This window comes from Peromyscus leucopus, chromosome 7, assembly GCF_004664715.2.
Source record: "Peromyscus leucopus breed LL Stock chromosome 7, UCI_PerLeu_2.1, whole genome shotgun sequence".
Classification (NCBI taxonomy): domain Eukaryota; kingdom Metazoa; phylum Chordata; class Mammalia; order Rodentia; family Cricetidae; genus Peromyscus; species Peromyscus leucopus.
The window spans coordinates 32,460,447-32,475,564 of NC_051069.1; the positions used below are offsets into that span (position 1 = coordinate 32,460,447).

Sequence of the window (15,118 nt, forward strand, 5' to 3'; positions counted from 1 at the left end):
TATTCACTTATTCGTAGCAACCTATTGCAAATGAAATAGTCTATCTCAATTAATGAGAGAAGTGAACTGAAATTGTTTATTTGTATATTTTAAATCTCTCACCAGAGCATATTTTTTCTTAAAAACAAAAAAAAAAATCAAGAAATTTTTGTCCCATGTCTGGTCATCTTAGAGAGGCATATAAGAGGTGGTTGAAAGTGGTGCTGGCAAAACCGGATGTGGACATATAAAAGAATGCTAATAGATCCATATCTATCACCCTGAATACAACCCAAGTCCAAATGAATAAAAGACTTCAACATAAATCCAGCTACACTGAACCTGATAGAAGAGAAAGTGGGAAATAGCCCTGAATGTGTTGGCACAGGAGACAACTTCCTGAACAGAACACCAATAGCACAGACACTAAGTTCAACAATTAATAAATGGGACCTCATGAAACTGAAAAGTTTCTGTAAGGCAAAGGACACCATCAATAGGACAAAACAGCAGCCTACAGAATGGGAAAAGATCTTCATCAACCATCACATCTGACAGAGGGCTGATTTCCAAAATATATAAAGAACTCAAGAAATTAGACATCAAAAACCCAAATAATCCTATTAAAAATGGGATACAGATCTAAACAGAGAATTCTCAACAGAAGAATCTCAAAGAGCTGAGAAACAAAGAATTGTTCAACATCCTTAGCCATCAGGGAAATGCAAATTAAAATGACTGAGATTCCATCTTTTACCTGTCAGCATGGTTAAGATCAGAAACACAAGTGACAATTCATGCTGGAGAGGATGTGGAGCAAGGGGAACACTCCTCCATTGCTGGTAGGAGTGCAAACTTGTACAGCCACTTTGGAAACCAATATGGAGGTTTCTCAGAAAATTGGGAATCAATGTACCTCAGGACCCAGCTATGCCACTCTCGGGCATAGACCCAAAGGATGCTCAATCATACCACAAGAACACTTGCTCAACTATGTTCATAGAAGCCTTATTCATAATAGCCAGAACCTGGAATCAACCTAGATGTCCCTCAACCAAAGAATGGATAATGAAAATGTCCGTTTACACAATGAAGTATTACTCAGCTGTTCAAATCAATGACATCAGGAAATTTGCAGGCAAATGAATAGAACTAGAAAAAAATCCTGAATAAGGTAATCCAGATCCAGAAAGACGGGCATGGTATGTACTCACTCATAAGTGGATATTAATTATAAAGTAAAGGATAATCATGCTACAATCCACAAACCCAGAGAAGCTAGGCAGCAGGGGGGACACTCGAATCTCCCTGGGAAGGAAAAATGAAGAGATTTTGTGGGTGGACTGAGGGCCAGGGGGGATGGAAATACGAGAGATCAGGTAGGGATAGGTATGGGGGACGGTACTGGAAGAGACAACTGGAAAGGGGGCGTTTTCATGTTAGGTAGAAACCTTGTAGAAGGGAAACTCTGACGCCTAACAATAGCAGACATCTAACCTGAACTGGCCATCTCCTGTGACCAGGCAAGACTACCAGTGGCGGGAGTGGGACCCCAACCCAGCCACAGAACCTTCGACCTACAGTCTGTCCGGCCTATGGGATGTGCCACGATAAGAGGTGGCACAGAGATTGTGGGAGTGGCCAACAGTGGCTGGTCCAACCTGAGACCCATGCCACAAGAGTGAGCCCACCCTTGACACTGCCTAGAGTGCCAAGACCCGGAAGCTGGATGGCCCAGAGACCTAGGATAGAACCAAACACAACTCGAGAAAAAAAGTCAATGTGACGATGCCTAATGATATTCTGCTATATTCATAGATTGGTGACGACCCCAGTTGTCATCAGAGAGGCTTCACCCAGAAACTAGTGGGAACAGATGCAGAGACCCACTGCCACACATTGGACCAAGCTCAGGGAATCCTACTGAAGAGAGGGAGGAAGGATTGTACGAGCCACAGGGGTCAAGGACATCACAAGGAAACCCACAGATAAACTAGGGGCTCATAGGGGCTCCCAGAGACTGAACGGACAACCAGGGAGCCTGCATGGGACTGACGTAGGCACTCAGAACATGTGTGACAGTTGTGTAGCTTGGTCTTCTTGTGGGACTCCTAACAGTGGGAACAGGGGCTGTCTCCGACTCTTTTACTAGCTTTTGGGACTCAGTTCCACATACTGGTTGCCTTAATATATGGGAGGTGCTTCGTCTTACTGCAACTTGATATGCCATGTTTTGTCACTATCCATGGGAGGCCTGCCCTTTTCTGAAGAGAAACCGGAGAAGTGGATGGGGGGGGGGGGAGAGGGGAGGGACTGAGAGGAGAGGAGGGAGAGGACACTGTGATATAAAATAAATAAACAAACAAATATTAAAAGAGTTGGTTGAATGTGGGGAGAGATGGAAGGAGGGGTGAATGGATGGGTAGATTAGTAAGTAGATGGAAGGACAGATAAACAGATGAATGTGCAGATTTCAAAAGCCAATGAATGAAGTGATATATCCCCCTAACAACCACTAGAAACTGTTGTCCAAGTTGTAAATACAAAATATCCAAGAAGGTCAGGCAAAAGTGACCTAGCTATAATTTGTCTAATAAACTAGAAAAGAAAAATAAAGATGACCTCACTAGACAGGGACATTTTCACCTTCGCTACCCTCTGTCTTCCCCCAAGCCTCAGTCAGCTGACTTACCATCACTACCCACTTGTGGCGGGGCAGGGTTTGCCATGAGGCCCTCACTTACACCTCTCCACAATGGAGCTGACACCTGTGGTCCCCGAGATGTTCCCCCAGGAGGTGTGTGAGGGGCAGCTAACTAAGAGGGCGCTCGGAGTGGGTGGAGGAATTGGCCCCATGTAAGGTCACAGAGCTACAGCCTCCTCCCTTCAAAAGCCTGCCTGTGCTTTAGAACCTACAGGAAACTGTCAAAGAAGGTTCGGCGCAGTCAACATGTGGTGGGGCGTTCTCAGCTTGCTGTCCTGGGTCCCGTTGCAAGGTAAGGACTTAGAGTGAAGGGGTGTTTTGGTTTGTGTTTTTCTTCTTTTGCTCGGCTGACTTAACATTTTCGCCAAACCTACCTGTCAGTCAACTGTGTTCATGGAGACTACTATGGAAGACAACCCAGGTCATTTTGCTAATACTGCTCTAGCTGAATCAATGTACACACCCAGTTACTGTGCCCATTCTGTCTCCTGTTAACTGTTCTTCAGGGTACAGGGATAGTATGGCATGCATCTGTGGATCTGTTATGGTGAAATGTAACCAGCTGCCTAGTCAAAACTTCCTTGTGTATAAGTCTTTGTCAAATATTTTAATTTCTCTAAAATTCAGTTTTTGCCTCTTTAGATGAAGATGTTAAGAAAAGTTTGAACTGTCAAACTCCGCATTATAAGAAAATTCTGAATGCAAAAACTTTTGGGAAGTGGCAAGGCTTAATTCTACTCAATTCTAATGTCCTTCAGAGATAATACTATCCTAGTGAAAACTGGTTCGTTTTCAACATATATTTGTTTTTAATTCTATGTGGATGAGAGCTGTGCCTGCCCGAGTCTGTGTAACATGTGCATGCAGTGTCCAGGGGCCCAGAAGGGCAAGGTGGATCTCCTGGAACTGGAGTTACAGATGGCCTTGAGCTGCCATGTGAGAGCTGACAGTGAACCCAAGTCCTCTGCCAGAGCAGCAGGTGCTCTGAACCGCTGAACCACCTCTCCAGCTCCGAAAGCCACTTACTTTATAGAGATCGGTTACATTTTTACTATCATTTGGTTTTTGAAGCCTAATTCTACCATAGCATTATGAACATTAGAGAAAGATGCCGTGACCTTTTTAGCTTAGGTCAAGCTAGTCCTACCCCAGAGTTGGGGAAAGGGTGAGGGATCATTTACTGGTATCACAGGTCTCTGATGGCCCTTGCGTCAGATGTATGGGGAGGGACCATGTACAGAGAGCCACTGCTCAACTTCATTGTTTTGGTTGCTTCCCAATAGTGACTCTCCTGCTCTGTTCCAGGAAACATGCCTATCCCTCTCATTTGCATTCATTTAGAACGGTAACTGAAGGATGCTATTTTGCAGGGGGCCGGAGCGGGGGCAGAGGGGGGGGCAACATTTTTTTTTTTACATAGTTTTTCAATTCCCTGATCTGTGTATTTCAATTAGTGCCTTCCTTTCCGTTCCCTGTACCCTGAGGCACTTAACAAGGATTCTGTTTTGGTAATGAACGACATTAGTTTCTTCGGTAAGTGGCTTAAAGAACAGCTAATGCATTCTGAAAGGGTACATTTAGACAGCCAAATTTAGTATGATTTCAATTATTCCAAGGTCTAAAGCCTTCAGCTGACCTTAACTTTTCCAGGCTTCAAACTTTTCCCACATTAAAAAAAAAAAATACACCATAGAAATATTTTTTTAAACAAACAGCAAAAACAGGAGTCATAACTTAAACCTAATCTGAACATGGCAGTAGATGCATATCTGTAATATCAGCATTTGAGGCAGGAGGATCACCATGAGTTTAAGATCAATCTAGGCTATGTAGTGGATATCAGTAATTGCAATGCAACATGGCAAGACCCTGTCTCAAAAAAATAAGAAAACAAAAAGATAAGCTTAAGATAAGTCTGCCAGGCCATGCAACCCGTATGTGCACATGTAGCCTACTGAGGCCAGAGGCATCGGATTTCCCAGGAGCTGGAGTTACAGATGTTTGCAAACCACCCAATGTGTGTGCTGGGAATCGAGCTAGGGTCCTCTGCAAGAGCAGTATTCTCTTAACTGCCCAGCCATCTCTCCAGCCCTGATGTGGATGAAGAACTCAGGGCTTATTCTGACTTAGACATTCTGAAAGATTCAATACTGAAAGAACCCAAACTCAAAATCCCCCCACCCAGACGACACAGACCCTCAGTGGGATTTGAACCACCACTGGTCACTCTAACCTAAACCTGCTCAGGCTCCTCAGAGCCCCATGTGAGCAGAAGCTGGCCATGCTGCTTCTTGTCAGCATCAGCTTTGACACAGCTGCAAATTGTCAGCTGATTTTAGCAAATTAGGCAGTAGGAAAATCACTGTGGTGGCTTCTAAGGCTGCCAGAGATTTGCAGACAAAAGAATTTCAAGATCTTGGAGCCTACCCCTCCTTTCAAGGCTCCTGGAATGAATAATCTCTAGGGTGGATAAAACTTAAAGGAGAATGAGTCTGTGTTTTGTTTGTTTGTTTGTTGTTTTTCCAAATTCTCCTCTCACTTATACTGTGGCCAAGGAAAAGGTCAAACCCAGCCAAGTTTCTACCCTTTTTTCTAGCTTCAGGAAGGGCTCCTGCAAACTGAAGAATTCCTTTGTTCCCTTGAGTCAAGCCAGCCTCTTTATGAGGGTCTGGAAGATGATTTGATTTTGACAAGTCTAATTGATTTTCACAGCTGCAGTTTCTCTGCCTTGTCTATCTAAAAATAATACAAATCTCTCTTTGTAATGATTTTCACTGAAGCACATTTCTGCCTAACTTGCCATAAGAGCCAGAGAAACAGGACTCCAATCTGAGAACTCACTCACTATGTTTTTAGCTTTCATTCAGTTCAAGTCTCTATCATTTGATGTCACAATTGTGGAGAGAAATTAGAGTTCTGTTAACATATTTGTCTCTGAAGATTTATATTTGTCCCTTTCGCCCATTAATTCAACTAATATCTAAAAACCTAACTTTGTTCTGGTCCCTGGGAGTGTATAGTGAATGGATGGCACACTGCCTCCACTTCTAGCCATTTGTAATCCATTATCAGAGATAGACCTGTGACCACACAGTGTAAAGGAATGCACTAAGTGTAAAACCGCTCAAAGCCTTTGAGTATGTTTAGAAGAGAGATCCAGTCAGTTGGAAGGAAAGAGGTAAAGGCCTGTTTTCAAGTTTGTTTTTCTTTTTATATGTATTGGGTGGTACGTATGTGTGTGAACATGTGTGTGCACATGTGTGGAAACCCAAGTTTGATATTGAAAGTCTTCCTTGATAACTCTCCACTTATTCATTTTGAGGCAAGGTCTCCCACTTTCTCATTTTGAGGCAGGGTCTCTCCATCAAACCTAGAGCTTGCCAATATGGCTGCTCTCACTAGCCAACTTGGTCCAGAGATCCTGTCTCTGTCTCCTGAGTGTGGGAATAGCGAAGGAGCCACCAGCCCCTCCAAGTATTCATGTTCTAGGGATCAAACTCCCATCTTCTTGCTTGCTCAGCACAAGCTTTTAGCACTGAGCAGTCACCAAAGCCTTCTACTTAGAAGTTTTGACAAAAGTTGGGACTTATGAGTTGAGTCTCCCTAAGGAGGGTCTTGGAGGAGATAAGCAAGGCTCTGCGTAGGCCATGAGAACAGCTGGGCAAAAGTGGCTTTTCAGCCTGGATCTTCCAGGACCCAACAAGTGTCCCTTCACCTGGAATATCTGGGAGGAGCATCATCAAGTGAGACATGAGGAGGAGAACGTGAGGAAAATCATCAGGAATTTTAGCCTGATGCCGACATACAAAGGCAGCCATAGGAAACACTTTTAAGTATTCCTTATTTCTCTTTAAAAATTATATGTATGTGGGATGTGGGGGTAGGTGGGTGGAGTATCAGTAAAGGACAGAAACGTCAGATTCTCCTGGAGCTGGAGTTATAGACAGCTGTGAACTGCTGGATGTGGGTACTAGGAACTGAACTCAAGTTCTCGGCAAGAGTAGTTCATGCTCTTTCTTACTTAATTATTTTATTTTAAGAATATGAGTGTTTTGTCTGCATATATGCCTGTGCCCCCATATGCATGCCTCATGCCCTCAGAAGCCAAAGAGGACATTGGATCCCTTGGAACTAGAGTTACAGACAGTTGTGAGCCACCGTGGGTGCTGGGAATTAAACTCTCCTCCGGAAGAACAGCAAATGCTCCTAACCGCTGAGCCATCTCTCCAGCCCCAGGAACTATTTTAAGTGAAGGAAAAGCATAATGTCTTCTAAACGTCAGTCTGAAAGCTAATGGGTGATGAATTAGAGGCAAGGACAGCTAGAAGACAATTGTCGGAATGGTCCAGCAAGAAGCAATGGGAGCCCCAGCCAAGGCCACAGCCGCAGTGGGAAAAGGAAGGCTGGGTTGATTCAATCAGTGCTTGGGGGAAATGAGAGTCTGGTGTGCTTGTCGAATGTCTGGGTGCCGTGGCTGGTGACCACATTAACTAAGTAAGGAGGCACTGGGGTGGAGCCTATGGCATGTCTGTATTAGTTATGAGAGCACCAGAGACGCAGGGAACGGGACGGGTCGCAGATTTCAATTGCGCATGCTGAGTTTGGGACCCCGCAACAGACTTGCTCTGCTTTGATTTTGAATTTATTACATACAACGATTGGGCATAAGTCAATGTTTTAAAAAGAATATTTTATTGTTTTTTTCAGTCCCTCTGATGACCTATAGAAAGACCCTCCACAGAAACTCTCCCCTGGACTTGGGAAGGGCCAAGGGTTCTTAGGAAGGCACTGGCTTCCCCTGTGTGTGCGCTTCTGGGCGTGACTACCACTCACCCTTTGCTTGAAAGTTAGTTACATGTGCTTTGATGAGATACCATCCACCGACAGTAACATTAGTTTATTTTTGTGGGTGGTGTGTGTGTGTGTGTGTGTGTGTGTGTGTGAGAGAGAGAGAGAGAGAGAGAGAGAGAGAGAGAGAGAGAGAGAGAGTGTGTATTCGAGCATGTGTGCATATGTGTGTGCATGTGTATGTGTGTGTACACTTGTGTATGCTGGTGCACACATACACATCAGCAGAGCACACCGGATACCCTCCTCTAATGTTCTCCCCCTCACTCCCTTGAGACAGTGTCTCCATTAAGCCTAAGCCCACTGTTTCTGCCAGCCTGGCCTTAGCTACCACCAGGGATCTGCCTGTCTCTGAGCCCCCAACACCTGGGTTACAAGCACACACAAACCACACAGGCATGCCTGGCTTTTCTTTTTATGTGGGTGCTAGGGACTTGAACTCAGGTCCGCATGCTTGCAGAGCATATGTTCTTACCCACTGAGGCATCGTCTTCCACGTCCAGGACCGTTAGTTTACCTGTGGGAGGGAAGAGAAGATGAAGAGTCAAATCCCATTTCTACACAGTCATGCGTGGTGGAGCACTGGCAAGTCTATCATGTCTCTACAGCAGACCGCATACACTGTGGCCCCACAAGATCACCACGCGGTTTGAGTGTGCAGCGAGCCACACTCTCCAAGTCTGTGTAAACACGAAGTACACTTGATGAAGGGGGGAAAGGAGGGCCTGTGAGGCGGCTCAGCGGGTTGTGGGACATGGTGCCAAGACGTCTGACCTGGTTGGCATCCAAGAGGTCCACATGGTGAAAGGAGAGCAGCAGTTCCTACAAGGTGTTTCCTGACCTCCGCATGTGCGCTATGATGCACTCACTCACGTCCTTACATAAACACACGCAGAGAGGGAAATGAACAAGTATGTATGTAGTTAGACAGACAGACAGACAGATGGATAGATAGGTGATAGATAGATAGGTGATAGATAGAGGATAGATAGATGATAGATGATAGATGGATGGATGGATAGATAAGATAGATAGATAGATAGATAGATAGATAGATAGATAGATAGATAGATAGATAGATGTAATAATTTGTTTAGAGGACAAGAAAAGAAGAAAAAAGTCAGTACCATGGGATCAACCATCAACACTGTAAAAATAAGTATACTTCACGGTATTTGCACAGTGATGAAATCTCCTAACCACACAGTCCATAAGGAAAGGCTCAAAGTGTGGCCTTGTAACACATGGCCATTAGTGGCTGCATGCATCCGGTCACTGAGATAACCAAGCCCAGAAGACAGTCCGCCCCTCAGTCAACACAGCCTGGGGCTGAAGGAGGTGGTAAGACATGACAGCCATCCATCGCTGAGCTCCCCCTAGGACTGATCTACAGATGAGAATGTTGCAGGCCGGACAGGGAGAAGTAGGAAGCTGGCACAGGACATGGAGGGCATGAGAAAAGTTAAGAGTGGGTGAGAATGCTGTCAGTGTGTCGTTAGCACTGACGGGGAGGAAGTGGTAAGCAAAAAACAAGAACCCACACCTCGTTGCTCTGACGACAGGTGAAAGTTGGACTGCAAACTTAGGTGAAAGAAAGTGAAAAGACGGCTGAAATTCCCATTCAGGATCCACCGGCAGGAAGAGGACCGTGGATGTCTTCTCCTCGGAAGGCCGCTCCCTCTGGACGGCATCCTCCTCTCGCGCCCTTTGACAGAGCTTAGGCACCCCGAGTCATCGTTCAAGTATTCTTTTAAGCAAAGCTGGGTGGGCCTGTGGCTTCACAGGGGACTAGTCTTCCTTTCTACACCAACTTCCTGCTGCAGGATCCAACGCGGGGCCAAAATAAGAGCAGTAAAAGCAAAGCAAGGACTGGTGTCTCGGCCGAGCTCGGCACCTCAATCGTAGACCTTCCGGTCTGCATCTCAGGTCTCAATAAACGTGACGGGTCTGACCCGGCAGCCCCACACGTTAAGATTTCAGCCGCAAGAGCTGCTGCTGCTGATCTCAGGGTGAATAATACCTTCGCCTGTGCTAAAAAGCCACGGTACAGTGTATCACAATCTGACGACATTGAAAGAGTCTACCGACTCTGTTCAATTCATGAGCAGGAGATTATGTCCCCTGAGGAAACCCAAGCAGCGTTCTGGCTACAGGCCTCATTGCTTAGTTCTGAAAACGCGGATGTCTCGATTGGTTACTTAGTTACTTAGTAACCGAAGCTGAGGCCTGTGGCATGCTACGCACATACTCTACCACTGGAGCTGTGTCCCCAGCTCCACAAATCTGTGTGTTTGTGTGTACATATTTAAATAGGTGTGTACACATATGTGTGGGCGTGTGTGTACATGGGTGTGGAAGCCAGAGGTAAACATTGAGTGTATTCAACATCATTCTCTACTTTTTTCTTTTCTTTTTCTTTTTCTTTCTTTCTTTTTTTTTTTTTAAGAGAGAGAGAGGGTGTCTCTTTGAACCTGGAGCTCATCTATCCCACTAGGCTAGCTGGCCAGCAAGTCCCAGGGGTCCACCTGTCCCCACCTCCACTGGGATATTGCAGATGAATACTCTGTGCTTGTTATATATATTTTAGTGGATGCTGGGGTCCAAGCTCAGCCCCAGGACTGCATGGCAAGCACTTTACATCTAAGCCATTCCTCAGCCTCACAATGACCCATCGTTCTTTCTCCACTAAAACCAACTATTTTCTCATGAAAATAAATGTGAACACAAGACAAAAGTGCTGGGTTATTATTGCTATAGCCTACATGGAAATTAAGGACTGGAGATGGAATGCACACAAAATAGCTGCACTCCTGAGTTCCCAGGACGATCCAAAGCATTTTTCCTGATCTTTAAAATTCTTTCGAGGATGCTGGGTATGGTGGCTCATGTCTGTAATCCCAACACTTGGGAGGCTGGGACAGGAGATCAGGAGCTCGGTGCCAGAGTGGGTTACAGAGTGAGTTCAGAGGCAGTCGGTGTCCCCTTGGGTTATTTAGTGAGTTCAAGGTCGGTCTGGGCTACATGAGACATTGTTTCAAAAAAGATTCTTTTTTACAATGTATCACTAGGAAATAAACTATCCCACCTTTTTTTTTTTTTTTTCACTTTTAGATTGCAGATAGGGCTGTAAAGCATTTGCTGTTGATAATTTATAAGCACGGTGTTCTTCCGGTTGGATAGTTTTGAAACCCTCCTGGGTAAGAATTATATTATACCAAGGAAAAAACAGTTTAGTTTAAAACTTGAAGCAATAATGCATCATGATGAATGTGCCGACTGAGTAAAAACCAGTTTACTCTTCCTTTATTTTCTTTCTGGAACAATACATTTGTCACTGCTTAGAGTCAGTTCATTATTCTCCGTGATTCAGGGAAATTAGACCCTTACATTTGCTAGAGAAAGTCCCTCTGTGGTGGAAGCTATCTGGGGTGGATCTATATATTCCCAGTGACCAACAGCCCTAACAAGTCACTAGAGCATCCCAGAGCGTGTGTGTGTGTGTGTGTGTGTGTGTGTGTGTGTGTGTGTGTGTGTGTACACACTCCAGGGCATGTGCGTGTGATGGGGATTCAACCCCGGGGCTTCTCCATTGCTAAGAAGCCCTTCCCACTGAGCAGCACCAGGGATCATAGACAGCTGATGTAATACTTAAACTTGCAGATGACCCATTTTATAAACTGAGGCTATCAATGCTGTTTTCTGGGGGTTCATCACTCTGACAGGCCTATGTAGTGACAGACGTCCGCACCCTGAGTACAGATTCCAGTCCTGGGACCTCTGTGGCCTTGAGCCTCATGGATTTACTCATCTGTAAAGTGAGCAACAGATCTTTCCTTTGGGGCTGGAGCAAGGGCTTTTGCGGCCAGGGCACTTGCTACCGGGTTTGACAACCTTAGTTCCATCGTGGGACTCGCTGGGCAGAGGCGCGAGCTGAGTGATTGGGTCTGTCCTCTGGCCACCACATGTCATGCACACATGCATGCTCCCTGACCTTCCCCATCTCCCCTTCCTCAGCAGCCTCGCTGACCGTGGAAACCATCACAGTGGAGGAAGGCCAGACACTCACCCTGAAATGTGCAACTTCTCTGACACAGGATGCCTCTCTCCAGTGGCTGGCCCCTTCCGGCTTTACCATTTTTTTTAATCAGCATCCTGGTAAGTGGGGTGAGGGGAGGGAAAAAAAATTGATAAACCTCAACCTAAGGGATTTCCAGCTGGGGCAGATCAGTGGCACAAAGGCCCACATGAGTCACCCAAAGGGTGGGCTCAGCCCACCCACTGCAACACGTGACTCACACCCCTGAAGCCTGTCCTTTGACACAGCGCGGCTTTTGGGGGGACAGGAAGTTTGAAGTGGAAACCCCATCAGAAAGGTTGTTAAAGGGGGCGCAAACTTACAAAGCACCTCTCCACGGCTGTATCTCTCACCCCCACATCACTTTTTGACTCTCAATGGCCGGGAAACACCCACAGCAAAGCCATAGGTAGGCAGCAGGCTGCCTTGGTGGACCTTCCTGTGAGGCTGACGCACGACCTCGTGTCTGGAGTCAGCAGCGAAGTCACATTACCAAGCACAAGTCTGCCCCTGTCGGACTTAACACCAAGATCTCCAGGCACTGGAAACTGATGGAATGCCCTTTAGTCAGAAGGACGGTCACGCCTTTCTCATGTCACACATGAGGTGTGTGCTGCCTGCTTGAGAGAGAAAGGGACAAACTTCACGAGTCGCTTGGACCTTAGACGGGAATGTACCAAAGACTCTTTATAAGGAGACCGTTTGATATCTCTAATACCCCTAGCTGTCAAGTACTCGAGAAAATCAGAGTCAGCAAAGTTCCATTTATGTTCATAAATAGAGCCACTGAAAAATAGATATGCTTTGTCAATACTGCTTAATTGATACATTAAATATAAAGTAGCCAAATAGATTGCTTTACCAGCTGTTAACAGTGGAGTCCAATAGACGACTCAGTAGATACAAGTTGAGAAAAGTGGTGGAGAAATGAACTGAGTAGGAATAGTTCTGTTAAACGAAGTTTTTTTTTGTTTTTTTCCTGTTTGTTTTTCTTTGGAAGAAGGGGCAGTGAGACATTCTGGAGTGCTCTGCAGTAAAACCCCTTAATCCAAACCAAGATCCTCCAGGCAGAGTCATCTTGCCCTCTGGTTGGCATTTGGCAGTGACTGAGAACTTGATGGGGTTGTTACAAGTACGAGTGGGGGTCCTGGGCTCTGGAATCTGGAAGGTAGAGGCCAGGCATGCACTAACCACCCACCCTTCACCGTGCAGCCCGCCACAACAAAGAACTCTTGACTCCAAGGTCAACAGAGATGAGACCGAAAACCCAGAGAGTTAGCTCAGGAGGCATCAGGTCCCAAGAGGCCCAGCCATCCTTCTGAAAGACGAATGTTCCCTTGGGCGGTGATCCAAGGTTAACTCTGTTTATACTGTGCACTTAGTTAAGCACTGTTAACAGATTAAAGAGCAAATCAACAAAATCGCTCTTTTCAGAGCCTCTGCTTTGCCCAGGGAGCTTTGGCCTTACATGAAATTCCCAGGTCGGTATGTAAAATCAAATCAAGAGGAACCCTCCATGTTATTAGAACTTTGCAAGCTTGCTCTTTTTGTACTATTGGCCAATCCTTGGAAGGACTAAGGATGGAAATCCACAGGAATCTTCAAATTGTAATGAACATTTTTAAAATAAAATTTGAAGGCACTTGGCTGGCGTATTTATCTTCCATGGCTGACATTTGTTGTGACGAGGCAAACCACACAAACATCGGGTTCAAGAAGCAAACTATGGCCGGGCACCGTTCATTAAAACCATGGAAGTCGGGTGCGGTGGCACAGCCCTTTAATCCCAGCCCCGGGGAGGCAGAGGCAGGCGCTCCTGTGAGTGAGCTTTCCTCCTAACAACGTCTTTTCCCTCTTTCACAGCTTTAAAAAGTTCCAAATACCAGCTTCTCCACCACTCGGCCACAGAGCTCTCCATCCGGGTGCCCAATGTAACGCTGCAGGATGAAGGCGTGTATAAGTGCTTACATTATGAAAGTTCCGTGAGGATGAAGAAGCAAGTGAGGGTGATTGTGTTAGGTATGTTCCCAGCAGGGAAACTCTCCCTGGGCGTGATATAGTGATGAGCAAAATGCACCATTTTATTTATTCATTTTTTTAATCTCAAAAATTCATCTGAGGCTGGGCAGTGGCAGTTCACATCTTTAATCCCAGCAATCAGGAAGCAGAGGCAGGAGGATCTCTGTGAGTTCGAGGCCAGCCTGGTCTATAGAGTGAATTCCAGGACAGCCAGGGCTACACCCGAGAAACCCTGTCTTGGAAAACAAACAAACAGATAAACAAAACTTATCTGAGGAGGGGCATGTGCCATGGGCTCATGCACAGAGGGCAGAGGACCTTCTGAAGGATCGGCCTTTCCTTCCAGCACACAGATCTTGGGGACGGAACTCAGGTTGTTGGGCTTGCTGGCGTGTACCTCCACCTGCTGAGTCACCTCCCCCAGGCCACTCTACAATGAATCTCTTATAAGATTTATTTTATTTTTAATTATGTGTCTGTGTGGGGATAAAGTGTGGTTGCCCAAACAGGCCAGAAGATAGTGTCAGGTTCCCCTGGAGCTGTCAGGTGATTGTGAGTCACCCAAACACAGGTCCTGGGCAAGAACAATACTCCTTCCTATGCACTGAGCCATCCCTCCAGCTCCACAACTTGATATTTTAGTTTTAAAATTTTTTTCCTGTAATAAGGAATTACCACTGTACTCACCTTCTGAAAGCAGAGGACTTGAGTCCGCAGCCAGACTGTTAGTTCCTTGAAGGGTCTCTCATTGCCCTTTTCGTGGTGCCAACAAGTAATACACCTCAACCCCCCAACCCCCCCCACCCCCGAGTCATTCCGTTCCTTCCCAAAGTCTGGATGAATTCAACATATATGTACAAGTGTGGTTCCCCATGAAAGAAAAAAGCAAAAGTAGAACTGGAAAAAGGAAGACGTCTGTAGCTAGAGTTTTCCTGCCTTGCCCACAGTCAGGACAAATCTTTGTCACCCGCCAGTCCCACAGCCGCTCAGACCCAACCAAGTAAACACAGAGACTTATTTTGCTTACAAACTGTATGGCCGTGGCAGGCTTCTTGCTAACTGTTCTTATATCTTAAATTAAGCCATTTCCATAAATCTATACCTTGCCACGTGGCTCATGGCTTACCGGCATCTTTACATGCTGTTTGTCCTGGCGGCGGCTGGCAGTGACTCCTTCTGCCTTCCTGTTCTTTCTTTTCTCCTCTCTGTTAGTCCTACCTATACTTCCTGCCTAGCCACTGGCCAATCAGTATTTTATTTATTGGCCAATCAGAGCAACACATTTGCCATACAGAACATCCCACAGCAGAAGTCAGTTCAGCTGAAAATGATTTCCAGGACAGAAGTACAAAGAGAAAAGACCAGTGGGTTCTTGATAATGGAAATGTTCTTTTGATGTGAGGAAGGGGCATGAGAAATTTACCTTGCCCCTGATTTGCATAAACTTACAAACATTTAGAGCTAAAAGGCCAACTCCTCTGCATCACAGCTGA

General features: G+C 45.7%; 1 protein-coding gene across 1 annotated transcript in view; it reads left to right on the top strand.

Annotated features, from left to right (window-relative positions):
• Positions 1-2,872: 2,872 nt before the first annotated feature.
• The window catches only part of Crtam (cytotoxic and regulatory T cell molecule), a 29,350-nt gene continuing 17,104 nt past the window's right edge, over positions 2,873-15,118 (top strand). The window contains exons 1-3 of the mRNA XM_028866300.2: positions 2,873-2,975; positions 11,546-11,686; positions 13,470-13,625. Coding sequence (XP_028722133.1) covers positions 2,930-2,975; positions 11,546-11,686; positions 13,470-13,625 — 343 coding nt within the window. The 5' untranslated portion in view covers positions 2,873-2,929. The remainder of the gene's footprint in view (positions 2,976-11,545; positions 11,687-13,469; positions 13,626-15,118) is intronic.